The sequence below is a fragment of the Poecile atricapillus genome, chromosome 3 (genome assembly GCF_030490865.1).
Source record: "Poecile atricapillus isolate bPoeAtr1 chromosome 3, bPoeAtr1.hap1, whole genome shotgun sequence".
Lineage (NCBI taxonomy): Eukaryota > Metazoa > Chordata > Aves > Passeriformes > Paridae > Poecile > Poecile atricapillus.
Genome location: NC_081251.1, coordinates 106370473 through 106384191, shown reverse-complemented (window position 1 = coordinate 106384191; position 13719 = coordinate 106370473). Strand labels below are relative to the sequence as shown.

At 41.9% G+C, this 13719-nt stretch overlaps 1 protein-coding gene across 1 annotated transcript; it reads right to left on the bottom strand.

Moving 5' to 3' along the window:
- Positions 1 to 581: 581 nt before the first annotated feature.
- MCM8 (minichromosome maintenance 8 homologous recombination repair factor) lies at positions 582 to 13686 on the bottom strand. The gene is made up of 18 exons (XM_058836861.1): positions 13349 to 13686; positions 13091 to 13165; positions 12694 to 12776; positions 12368 to 12517; positions 11945 to 12048; positions 10895 to 11093; positions 10118 to 10203; positions 9086 to 9237; positions 8045 to 8243; positions 7239 to 7269; positions 6815 to 6955; positions 5651 to 5792; positions 4845 to 5040; positions 4362 to 4575; positions 3479 to 3688; positions 2822 to 2898; positions 2152 to 2341; positions 582 to 1273 (listed from the first exon to the last, which is right to left on the bottom strand). The coding sequence occupies exons 1-18, from the start codon at positions 13494 to 13496 to the stop codon at positions 1181 to 1183; spliced, it is 2490 nt and encodes an 829-aa protein (XP_058692844.1). The 5' UTR covers positions 13497 to 13686; the 3' UTR covers positions 582 to 1180.
- Between the last annotated feature and the right edge of the window lie 33 nt (positions 13687 to 13719).

Below are 13719 nucleotides of genomic sequence, written 5' to 3'. Positions count from 1 at the left end.
TGAGGCACGTCCGAATCCCCCAGCGCTGCGCTCAGCCCAAATCAGTGCCTAACACCCACTTTGGATTTGTTGATAGTACAGGCTTTGCCCCGTATGAGTTCAGGCGTAGAACTGTAATTTCATACTTAAAGCATTTCATCTGTCTGACCAGTTTTCAGCTTCAATATATTGGGTCCCTGGTACCCCTTAAATTAGAGGATAAAGCACTAAGTTTAAGTTTTTCTGCTTTTTTTCATCTATCATCTCTTACCTGAGAAATGAAAGAGGGAAAACAAGAATCAGCATTGAAGTCTTGATTTTTTAAAATACATTTTTCTTTAGGGAGGAGGTGTTGGTATTTGTGGGTTTTTTTTAATTTTTACACTGAAAGCTTCTCAGCTGCTATTTCATTGCACCAGATCATGATTCTGATTTCATCAAAGCCAGGAAACATTCAGCACTTCACTCGTGCTGAACACACATTGTTCTGTGTCAGGAATAGTTACGCAGAAACAAACAGAACCTGTTGGTGTTACAGATCTTGTAAGGGCCATTAAACAGCCTTGAACAAGTAATATTTTTCATATATAAAGTTTAATGAAAGTCAAAATCCAATCCCTGCTTAACAAATCAAATATTGCAATATGCTTTACAAATTAAATATTGTAATAAGGATATTTTCTTAAATCAGAAAAAAAAACCTTGGCTTCAAAGCAGAAAATCAAGTCAGTTTCAGTAAAGTGGCATCTGGTAACAGCCATAAAACAGTGCTGTCACAACCTTTTGGAAACATTTCTGGACTATAAATGAATTGCAGTGCTCAAAGTACAGCTCATATCATCCTCTCCTGAAAGATTTCTGTACTGAAATTTGTGTGTCCAGCATCTCTTTCAGAAGTCAAGTCCCTTATGGCACTGTAATGGTGTAAAAACACACCTTCCCTCCTGGAGGATGCTGAGGTGCATTACTGCCCTGCACAGTGCCATTTGAAACAGCAGAGCTGTGGGATGAGCCAGGCAGCAATGCCAGGTGTCAGTTTGTCCTGTTGCAGCTCTCCAGTTGAATTTTCTGCAGGAGGGGCATCTCCAGCCCAGCAAACGCCAGCGCTGTGCCAGGTGGGGTTCAGGATGTGCCTCCCTGCTGCAGATCCCTCAGTCCAACGGAACGATCATCCCAAGGAAGTTCATCACAGTGACTCTTCTCACATGGTCTGAAGCTGATAAACTCTTGAACCTTTTTTCAAAAGATAACCCTGATCATTTAGGGATCCAATAAAGCTCTCAAAATCAGGTACCTGGGAAAAGAAAGATGAAAAAATCAAATTGGAGAATGACATCTTGCCTGATGTGAAGCAACATAAACCATTTGAAAGAACTTAGTGAAATAAAGTGGGCTAAGAATAGGTCAGTTTCCTTAGCAAACTGTTCACCTACCAGGAGGTCTCACACCATCAGTCCCCCCTGTTTTGTGCTTTACTTAACACACAGTTTTTACTGCAGTGTTACACAGAAGCAGCATTCTCTCCTTTATGAAATGGAGAAAGGATGCAGGTACATATGTATAAATTCCACTTGTGAAACACTAGTATCTACCACAGAAAAGCATGATTTCTACAACTCTCCCTGACTTTCTGGTATAAAACTTCGAATGGGCAAAAATATTCTATATATGAAGGGAGAATCAGAGTTAACTGAATTAACTTTAATAAATAGTTGATGGAGCAAAAAGTAGAGTTAGCTATCAATAACTCTGTTTGGCAGAAGCCCCCACAGGTAGAGAATGCAAATCAATTACAGGGCAGAACACATTTGTGGCCACGTGTCCTACAGGATGTTCCTTTCAACAACATACAGCTTTAGGATGTGTGAAGCAGGAATGAAAACCTGAAAGGCATATTTACTCCAGAGGAGGTCCTGCAGAAACATCATTGCACTGCTGAAACAGAGCACAGACACCACAAGCCTAAACTTGGGAACAAAAACAGCCGTGTCCTCTCGGGAGGCAGAGGGAGTGAAGCACTGAAACCAACACTTCAGGAACTCTGCTCAGCCTACCAGCATGCACTGGTTATTCCTGCCATTGCAAAGAGGCACAACAGAGGTGCCTTTGCTCCTCTCCCTTTGGCAATGAATAATTGTGGGTGGTTTGGCAGTCTGGTGTGGCTGAGCTCACCCGTATCTGCAGCTCCCTGGCGATGTGCCGCAGCTGCTGCAGGTCAAAGAGGTTGTTGTAGGTCCTCTCTGCAACGCTGTTCAGGGCAGACACAAATCTCTTGGCCTGCGACCGATTGCTCATCCCAGACCCGTGCTGGGAACGCTCAAAATCCAGTTTTCCAAACTCATCCGAGTAGGTCCCCAGCATGCTACAAACAGGTTATGAAAAGAGAGAAAGAGCAAACATCTGTGGATTTTATTCCCAAAACATAACTGCTGGAGAGAGCTTTCAGAAGCCACATAGAAAACCACCCCCTTCAAGTCACTCTCTAGGGAACTTAAACTAAGCATTCATCCAAATCACTTTTAAACTTAAAATTGTTCACCTGCACTGGAGAGTAACCACAGGGGAGAAAAACCCTTCAGCAGAGCCTCATGTCTGTGTTACTGTGCCCAGACACACAGAACCACTGTGATCACACAACTCACAAGCCTAAGCAGTTGCATTTGACTTAGGGCTGCTGGCAGCTTTTAAAGAGCAGCACACAAATCCAAATATTAGAATCAAGGGCCTAAGTTTGATAAAGTGATTTCTTTATTTACTGTATTTGAATATGTAAAAGAAAAAAGGTTTCAGAGGAATAGCACTGTGATGCTTTATTATTTTTTAAGCCAGTGTTTTCTATTACCTGTATTTCATGATCTCTATTACATCCTCAGCATCTTCCTTGGTAGATTTCTCTCTTAATTCCAATCTTGATCGTGCCTTAAAACAGAAAAAAATACCCCATGAAGATTTAAGATATAACTGATGTGAAAAAGGGCTACAATCACTCAACAAGAGCTATAAGCACAGATTTTAGAAGCAGAGATAGAACCTAAGCCTACAGGATTAGAGGAAGATTTTTCTATTTTTTGTTAGTGTGTCAATGCCAGCTTCTGCATACTTGCACTTTTAGGCTGTAGCTTGGAGTTTATTTACTTTTTAGCAGTGCAGCCTTGTGAAGCAGCAGATCACAAACAGTGATTTCTGTTAGGGAAAACAGAAGCATCCTAAGTTCAAGGTGGGCAGCAGGTATTCCTGCCTGCACCTACTTTTTCTCCTTTCAGGGAATGTGATAGATTATTTTTCCAGCTCCTCAAGGGTGTTTTGATTTATAAGAAGTTTTAAGGAACAGTAGCTCTTAAGCACTGCTAAACGTCTTGCATTCTCCCTTTTTTTTTTTTTTAAACAAAACAAAAAAAGGATAGTGGTGAATGAGCTGTAAATAATGATAGGATTTGGGTAGTACCTCAGGAATAATCTCTTTGCTTTCAATCCCTTCAGCATTCCAGCTTACATTTACCTCTGTCAGTCGAATCAGAGACTCCAGCTGCCTCGTGGTGATGGGGGTGCTGTCCGCTCCTTGGTTCTGTTTCCGGAGCTCAAGGTAGAATTCCTGGAGGACTTGTGCAGCCTCTGGAGATAAGTTTGGGTGCACGTACTGCCGAGCATATCCGACATACTTCCTCAGCAGCTGATGGGGAATGGCATCAAAGTTCTCTCCTGTTGAGATCTAGCATCATTACAAAGTTAGATTTCTCTCTGTCAAAATTCTGTGCAATAAAAATTTTAGAATCCAATCCTCATCTTTATGCTTTATCTGGTGAAGTCATCACTATAAGGGCTTTAGTGCTTCATATATGAAGACTGTACTTCAAGTCCCCACACTATGCTCAGACATGTAAACACACACATTTGGCCATTTCAGAAAAAGCAGCAAGTGCTTCTCATTTGCAGTGATAGGAAATGCCAAATAGAATTAGTTATGTAGTTAAATCCTTCCTCAAAAAGAGGAAATACAAATTCCCAATTTTACAGCTCCAGAGAAGACTAAACAATCACTGCTGACATCCTGTTTCCAAAAGTGCATGGGTTTATCTGCAGAAGGAGTATTTCTCCCAAGACCTGGCATTTGACAATATCAGTCAATACCAGTTCTCAAAGCCATCACTGAAGTCTAATGAGAAACATGCTTCTTTCTCCCCTACTTTCCAAACCCGTGGGGGTGCAGATGCTCAAGGATTTGCTTCCACACTGCTTTATTCGGATTCAACACACTCCATCACAGATCGTGTTATACCAAATTATTACAACCAGCCCACTTCTGCAGCTCCTTACTGAAACCCAACACAGCAAATTTGCTTTAGAGCACCTCACACACGCAGCAGCTCCAGAACAATCCCCACCTTCAGCCTCTCGAGCAGGGGTCGGTCTGAGGTGGCCTGGAGGACAGAGCGCTCCTGGGAGCCGGCCCGGCTCACCAAGGCGCTGCTGCAGGCCGCACGCCGGCCGGCCCGCATGGCCATCACGTGCTCGGACAGCAGGTGGTCGTGGTCCTCGTTCGGCGTGTCCAGCAGGATGAAAACCAGATCGAATCTTGACAGCAGAGCGCTCCCCATTCTGGAGGAGAGACAAGGAACTTGGAGTGCTTGGAAAAGTGGAAAAATTATAGCAACTGTGGTCCACTTCAAACACAGGTAAAAGATCCTGTCCTGCTCATTCACAATAAAGTACAACAGCAATTTCTCTCTCAAAAGCCACTAAAAATTATTAAAATTTGTGTTCACACTCCAAAATTCTAGAAAGCAATTGTACACGAGCTACAAAACTGCCAGAAGCATCTACTCCTGAATGTGAATTATAAAAGCAGCATTTCAGAAAGTGCTCACTTTAAGTTCTCAGACACTGTTTTTGCTTTGTTGTAATGTCCTCCAACAGGGTTTGCTGCAGCAACAATGGATGTCCGAGCTGGCAGACTGCAAACAATGCCAGCCTTGGCCAGGCTGATGCTCTGCTGTTCCATGGCTTCCAACAAAGCCTGGTGCTGGTTTCCCATCTTATCAAATTCATCTATTCCACAAATTCCTGGAAGCAATTAAAACAGGATAAAGACTTATCAGACAACATACTAACAGAAGGACAAGTGTGTGCTACAATCCAGTGCTACATCAGAAGTCAAACTTAGAACCCTTGGGATTGCAGGAGACATTGGAAAATCTTGATTTCAGCCAGCTTTGTTTCCATTCCATGGTAATGCAACCAGACCACTATAAACTCAGCCTGACCTGATGATGCAGCATTTTGATTATTCATTAAGATGACAAAACAAGATTTTTGAAAATAGACAATGCATCTCAAACGTGAGTCCTTCAAAACCAGTAAGAGTCCAGCAGCTGACATCAAGTCAGATTCCCAAACAAAAAAACATCCTAGTTCATTGACACAGTAAGTCTGGTGTATGAACTGGAGAACTGAAGTTTCTCTACACTCTAGAAAAGCAGGAATTGTCCCCAGAGAAGCCAGTGGAGAAGCTCAGAACTTCCCATGGTGTGGAAACCCCGTACTTCAACTACTTCAAATGGACATTTTTAGTCCACAGTTAAGAGAGCACTTTGGCTTAGCTGAGACTCAGCAGCACACACACTCCTGCCCCTCACACATGGTTATGCAGAACCTGTGGCATTACATGGATTACCTTGATCTCCAAGTACTAAGGCGCCAGCTTCCAAGGCAAAATCTCCAGAAGTGCCATCTCTGGACAGCGTAACAGTCAGGCCAGAGCTGGTGGAAGTATTACCACAAACATACACACCTCGAGGAGCAATGTTACACACAGCCTAGAAGAGAAACAAATACTTTTTCCCTCCCCAAAATGAAGAATTTCATAAGCTTCATTCTAGAGGAACAACTCAAAGTAAATCCAGATTTGTTTCTTTATACTGAACATGGCCCCACAGTAAAGCTCTAACTCCTTGCAACTCCGAGACACATACTGCTGCAAAGCAGTAGGAGTAACTTTTCTTGGATAGCATATTTTTTTGAATAACAATGTGAAAAAACAAATCAGTTACTCTGTGCTGGAAAGTCCCCATTCAACAAAAGAATAATTTAAAAATTTTGTTCGTTAAGATGCTTGCATGCAAATCCATCACTTTGGCTAAGTTATTGCAAATCATATCCTAAAGCAACAGGTCCATGTTAGAAAGACTTTTTAAAGAAGGTCTAGCTGAATTCTGTCCCTCTCACTTCACAGTAACCATGGAAAAAGATATGGAATTTAAAAATCACTCACTTTAAGAAAAAAAAAATCTACTACTAATTGTCATAGCCATGCAGAAATGCCTACTGAGATCAAAACCCAAACACAGAAGCAGGCCCCTTTCCCAAAAAGCCAAGATCTGTGTTCGCAGCACAGAAATAGGGTACTGAATGGAAGAAAGCCTCACAGGAAGAGAGTTACATGGTATTTGAAGTTGCATTTGTTCAAAGATTAACTACTGTATTTCACAATGCACCAGCTAAATGAAGACAGGAAGGAATGAACCTCCTCACTGGGGAAAAGGGTTGATGAAAAGAACTGTATAAGGACAGGACAGCAAGTCCGTAAGCCTGTCCTTGAAAGCCCATAGGCCTGACCAAGGACACCTGCTTTGGTGTTTTAACAAGCTCCCTGGAAGGAGAGGACAGCAGGAGAGACCTTTGGACACTATCCTATATTTGAGGTATCCCACATGAAAAGATAGCTCCAGCCAGGCTCAGTCAACCCTTTGGTCTTAGCACAGTTATCCTACCATGGTTATTAAGTCAAGATAACAAGGAAATAGAGGAAAACAGAAAATAGTAATAAAGGAAACCATACTTGCAACATTTGACTTTTTCCTAATCCTGGATCTCCAACAACCAGAACATGTGGATCTCCTCGCACTGGGATTCTGTTCTTGTCATCCACAAACTTCTGACATCCTCCAAACAAGGCCAGGGCCAAACCTGCCTTCACAATCTGTTGTGGTACAGGCCAACACTGGTAAGCATTCGATTGTGGTGACCAACACTGACAACTCCCTAGAACTGGCTGCAGTAACCTTTCCTTCCTGATCACTGAACTTAAGGGTATAAGGCTGCCACTTCACTGACACCAAAACAGACTGTGAACCACAGTCACCTGTACAAACAGTCCCTGCCCCTTCCCCCTGTCCCAGATAAACTTTGTGAATCCTTTAGGAGTTGAATGTGGCATAAACATTTCAAACTGAAATTGCAAGCAGGGTTTTTAAATTACTTACCTCGTGGCCATAGATTGCAGGACAAAGAGAGCTGAAAAGCAAAGCACAAGGTAATGTAAGTGGAAGATAAATCATGTGTTACCATAAATAATCACTTGTCCTTTCTCTCATCACAGAACACCTTAAAAAATATATAAAACTTTTTGGGCAGCCGTTGCTGAATTTCCTAACAGAAATCAACAGCATCATATTTCTTGAAATTTTGGGATAACCAGAAATGACTGAAATAGGAAAAGCTTCTCACTTGAGTCCCCACAAAGACAAAAGAGAACCACCCTCCCAGTGGTATCTGCACCTATTCTTGTCTTAGTCAAGTAACCTGTAACCCTCCTTTTAAAGTGCTGGTTTCGTGTTCTTTAACTCCACTGGGAGGGCCTGAGGAACATCCCAGGTGGAAGAGTCCTTTTTAGTCTGAATTGAGGGTCTTTCACACCCTCTGCTCAGTTCTTGCACCTCTTTACTATAGAAACAAGGAGGACAAAATGGTATTTGTAAGTTGAATTACATGGTGAGGAACAAAATTAACTAACTGCTTTTTTACTAAGAACTTTCTGTCTAAGGTTGAACTAGAACACAGGTAATTTCTTGTATCCCTAAACCCCTCCCAAAGTCCCAACATTCCCACTGCAACACTTTCACTCCCTCCCAAGTCCGTTGCCCACTGCAGTTTGTTAGATCTCCGTGGTTTCTATTGCACAAGGCTCAGACATTTCACAACTTTAGAATGAGCTGTCACATTTGTCTGAAGGTCGTTCACACTGATTCATGCCCAATCCTAGGCATGGTCTAGGTCTGACACAACTTACTTCACAATGAGCCTGAACAGATTTTCCTCAGCTTGAATTTCTTGGATAGCATAGAGATCTTTAAGGGAAAACTCCATGAACGATCTCTGAAAAGTCTCATCATCAAAATTCTTCAGTTTTTGTCCTTTACTGTTGCTGACAGAATTTGCCTCAATGTACAACAAGAACATACACTTGTCATTCTTACTTCTAGAAGCTCCTGTTAGAAAAATTGAGAAAGGATGATAGATCATTTTTTCTATCAATAAGTACTCATGTTATCTGCAAATGGCATAGAGTAATTCAGAAATACTATGTACAGCCATGTTCATATTTAAATACTGAACATCTGCACTCTGTAAAATTGATGCAAAATAAGTTTCTAGTTACACTTGTTCTTGGAAGTTCCCGCAACTTACATGCACAATAAAATATTTTGCTGAATTGGAGGGCATATGTCTAGAGAATTTTGTCCCAGAAAAAAAATAATTTTTCCAGGGATTTTAAATTAGTATATTATTGTAGTCAAATAAAAGTTGAATATAAAATGTTTCCACTCAATATTTTGAGGAAACAAAGGTGCATGGTGCAGAAGCATTAAACATGTAGCTTAGTAATTAGTCAGTAATTATCAATTAATAATTAATCATTTTATACAGAGATTGATTACTGAGCAGAGAATGAAGTCTCAGAGTAAAAGTCTTGCAGTTATCTGCAATGCATTCTTTCAGAGCAGTGCACAACATGTTTCTTCACTTCGGGGAAAAAAGGAAAAAAAGGGTTGAAAAATTTCTCTAGGGAGACTAAACTAAGATAACTCTCCTTCACAACTGTGTGACAGTTCTCCTAATGTCTGAGGGAGATATTAAAGGGAAAACGTTAAGCAAATAATGCCATAAAATAACTCTTCATTGTCAAAGTTCGTTAACTTCTGAAGAAATTTACACTTTATGCACTTACAACACAGAGGGTTCCAATTAAGGGGAGTGGCTGTTGTTGTTCTTGTGTAAGCACTACCAGAAAGCCCCACCCTAGGAAAAAGGATTCTCAGATGCACTTCACCTTCCTCGGTGCTTGACACCTTCACTATGCCTGTGATTGTGACCATGTCTCCTGGGACACAGCTGTCCACGAGATCCTGCACCAGCTCACACTCGATGGTGCGCGGGATCCGTCCCGCTTCCCGCTGGTCATCTGACATGAGCTCCTGCACCCTGCAACACACGAGGGGGAGCTCGGACACCACGCAGCGCCTGCCAGTCCGACTCCAGCACACAGCACCTGCAGCTCTGGGCATCTTTTTCAGGTCACGCTTCACTAAATGGGTATGAACCACACATAAACCCCAGAAATGTAGTAACTATGAACTCTGAGTCGAAACTCGGATTTTCTATCACTGATGAGCACATTCTTGTAGAAGCACAGTACATGAAGTAAAAAGGACCCGTATAAAAAATTTTAAGAGCTCAGACATTATAGCCCTCATGAATTCTTAACAAGTATTCCAACCCTGGAAAAGCCCCAGGAATTTCTCAGATCATAACAAGAACAGTAGTCGACTCTGGTTGTGAGAGTTCCAGCTCTGGCTCTGCACCTGGAGCTCGGAGGTTTCCGGGAAGCCAAGCCAAGCTTCACCGAAGCAGCTGTGACAAACAGCGCCCTCTGGAGCTGCTAACAGCAGCACAAGTTTCTACATGAAGATCACTTCAAGCTGAGATTTTTAATTTAACCCTCCAGTTTACTTCCACCTCATTCAGGCCAAGTAGCACAGCTGACCAATATAACCTAATAGGGCTTTTCTAGCTGACTTACAGCTCGTTAAAGGAAATCATGAAGTCACAGATGGAATTAGAAATGTTTGAGAAAAGCAGCAAAGAGCACAAACTGAGCATCTCTCCAAGTGCTTGGTAGGGGCAGAAGGAATTTCCAGGAAACTATTACAGGATAGGTTACAAAGTATACCAGTGCTTGGATAAAACAACTGCCTTGTGATACAAATGTTGGAGAATGCTTGCTGCAAAAGAATGAGATTATTGAAATCACAGAGTGTAACACGGGTTGAGCCATCCTGTCACATCACATTTTCGTGCTTACTTGACAGACTGCCAGTCCACTGTGGTGGTTAGAGGAGAGCTCCTGTCAGCTGTGAAGGTCCGGCCCCGGCACTCGGGAACAAGGCACTGAAACAACAGGAACTCCGATTCATTCCCAGCCTTTTTTAAAATCCTAAGGTGAAATTGCCTTATTTGATTAAAAAAAAAGAAAAAAAGCCAAGCAATATAATTTAGCATCATTCCAGGAAAAAAGCCAGTTACATTAGGGCTACAAATTAGGATGTACATAGTTAATGAGGATTAATGAGGATCTGTGAAGTACAGACACCTGAACTCCGACTCATAGATGTTAGAGCAAATACAGCTGAATTGTGTGATCCCCTCAGTGAGCTGGTTTGAGAATAACCAGGCACTGTCCTATGTCTAATGACTTCTTAAGTCCAGATAAAAAAAAGTAAAATTAAAATAGAAAGTTCTAAACAGAGAAAACCAAATAATGTAAGCATAGAAAACCACCACAGCAAGGTGGAAGGGTTTTTTTAAACATAACTGATGAAATGGAAATTAAAAGAGATAATTTTTTTTCAGATTTCAGGGAATTTCTACGTATTTTTGGTCACATATCCTGTTCCAGCAGCATGCATTTTTTACAAGTAATAAGATTCTGAAGTAAGAAAAGTTGCATGGTATGTTTAATTATTTTTTGATGTGTCAATTGTTAAACCTAGCTTGAATGACTTTTTTTTTTTGAACACCTGCGGTGCTGTTTTTTGTCAAAACACAGCAAAAAGCGTGAAGTTCCATGGGTTTGGCTTACCTTGGTGGGAAGGGTGTACTTCCCATCAGGCAGAGGAACGCCCTGCACATCCCCACAGGCGGCACAGACGAAGGCCAGGTTGGTGCACAGGGGTTTGATGTTGCTGACCCTCACCACGGTGCCACGCAGGGCGATGTATTTGCCGTAGCAGTTGGCCCTCAAGTTTTTCAACTGGGTTAGAGGCTCATAGTTGTACACCCTGCATTAGCACACAGAAAATGAGGGCAAAAATAACCCCTAAAGCCATCCAAACATAGACAAAAAATCCTACTCCCAATTAAAAATGGTAATCCAGAAAAAAATACTTAAAAGTCTTTTTTCAGTGGACCCATGGCACAGTCTTTGATTCTTGCTGTAGAAAGCAGTAGAACATTCAATATTCTTCACATGAATCGAGCTCAACAGCTTCAAATAGTACAGTTTGTTTATCCAGTGACACCTCTGGCCTAGCAATACATTACTTTAAGATCATCCATAACCATCTCTTTCCATAGTTTCAGATAAAGACTGGAATTTAGACTTGTGACACAGAAAGACCAAAGTTTGGTTATGGCTCTGCCACCACCAGCAGGGAATTAATAAACAAAATAATTTTTTAAAAATTTGAACTCTAATAGAGCTTACACACTCAGTTCCCTGAGACCCTTGAAGTGTGAGATGCCATTACTTCTGATCAAGAAAAAAGTTCTAAGGACTTGTTTCATGAAAAACTTCTCCAGTCAAAGGAAATTTAAATATTTCTGCTTTTAATCAATACATGCTTTATAGAATAGTTGTCTTGCTTATAAGCCACTTCTCAACTTACAAGTTTTTCTAGTTCAAGCTGTTTGTTCAGCTTATAAGGAGGTTTCATTTAATTTTTTTCTTCACAAGGACATGAAGTCACCATGAAGAAAAAAGCAAAATGTAGGGTGTTCTTCTGGAAAAGCTTTGCAGAGCCCAGTTTCCCCATAAACATGTAAGCCTTCAGCACCATGCATGGACACTGGCAAGGATTAGCCAGGAAGCAAACAGTTCTTCCTTGGGAAAGAACTGCCCAGCAGCCATTACCTGGCATGGATGAGAGGCACGTTGATGATAGGATCCCCAACCAGGGGCAATCCCTCCTGCACCTGCAGCTCTGCTGCGTGTCTCTCCAGGTCCTTGGTGAGCACCTGCGTGGAACAGGAAGGGGGACACAGATGCCCACAGAAGTCAGAACGCCAAGTAGGGAGAGACAGAGGTGTTAGAACTACTTTTATAGTCAACTATAGCTCCAATGATGAATAAGCAAAATGCACCAAGACCAAAGCAACTTTGAAATGGGATTTTGTGGATCATACAGGAAGGGAAGAGACTGGAAGATCCGAGTTTTAAACAAAGAATAACTTCCCCTCAGACAGAAGATGCGGGGTTTATAACATAATTGCCTCTGTCACTGATTCTTTTTTGCTGTGAGGGCTCTGCTTCCATGCATCAGAACCTTGTATTTACCTGATGAATCGCCAGACCCATACACTGCAGTATTTTCTGAGGCATATCCCTTAGTTCAGCAGATATATTTGGTATTGATTTGGTCAGCTCTCTGTCCTGGACTAGCTCCTTATAATCCACGAGAATGCTTCCTTTTCTTTCTATTTCATCCTGGGAAATTATAAAATACACTTCAAATTAGAAGTGAAACACCCAAATTATATCCTAAACATTTCAGGTCTCTGATGGAGGTTACTTCTGACAGAAAAAAAACCCACTAAAAAGCAGTAGTGTTCTTGTATCAACACCAGATTGCTGGGGTGGGATATGTTTGGCTTTGTTTTTACCTTGTCATAAAGCTCAATGTGCTGCATGAAGAACTTTTCAAAGGCTTGAGTCTTCTGGACAAAAGGAGACTTGTCATTGTAAACTAATTAGAAACACACCATGTTAGTAACAGAATAATTCTTTCCACTTCACAAAATACATAAACAGGTAACTTCTCTTCCATTGTTTTTCTGCATTGCAAAACTAAGGAAGACTATATATCTCCACAGTATCTCAGTAATGTTCACAAAGGTTACAGTATATCACAAGAGTGAAGTCTTTTTTGTATTTGTTTTTATATATGAAATTTCAGTTGTTCTTTATTTAACTTATAACTCTACTAACACTACACGTAACTAATTTAAGAAAAAAAAATAATTTAAATACTTGCTACATGTAATTTTGGTCTAAGAATACCTTCAGAGAAATAAAGTTTCCAGCCCTTATAGGGAATAAATTGGTCCATCGTTGATTGGACTAGTCGAGATTTTGCTGGGGGAAGAAAAAAAAAATTAACGTAGATGGAAAGAATACAGAGAGTGAAGTTTTGCAAGTTTTATTCTCAGTGGTTCTTTTGACCACGGGAGACAAGCAGCTGTAATTGCCTAGCACAGTGCTTCAAAAGAAAAGTATTATGGCTTCAGAAAGCGGGTAGAAGCACAGGGGCCGGCTCACCGGGTTCGGGCATCCTTTTGGGCTCTCCCTTCTGTCCTCTGCCTCGCCATCCTCCTCCTCCTCCTCGCCAGCCTCCTCTCCATCCTCCTCGCCACCCCTGGAAGCCTCTGCCCCGGGCGCATCCCCTGCCTCTGAGCTCCCTGCTCATCTCTCGCTGCCGGCGTCAGTCTGGGGGCGCGACAACAAATTTTACCAGAAGATATTTAATTTAAACTAGAGCTGTTTTCCAGAGGAGACCCCGCGGAAGGCAGGGCCTTGCTGCCCTACCACAGGGCCGGGGGTAAGGCACAGGAGCAGCCCCGCCGAGGAGCCCCGGGCTCGCTGCCCTCAGCTGCAGCTCCCGCCCCGCGCGCGCCTCCCGCGCTGCCGCA

Excerpts from the sequence above, each read along its gene's own strand:
- MCM8 (XM_058836861.1), bottom strand. The coding sequence starts at position 13,496 with ATGAGCAGGGAGCTCAGAGGCAGGGGATGCGCCCGGGGCAGAGGCTTC. Across the intron at positions 12,777-13,090 it reads GAAACTTTATTTCTCTGAAG|TTTACAATGACAAGTCTCCT; the intron begins GTATTCTTAGAC and ends GTTTCTAATTAG. Across the intron at positions 11,094-11,944 it reads GTGCCTCTCATCCATGCCAG|GGTGTACAACTATGAGCCTC; the intron begins GTAATGGCTGCT and ends GTGCTAATGCAG.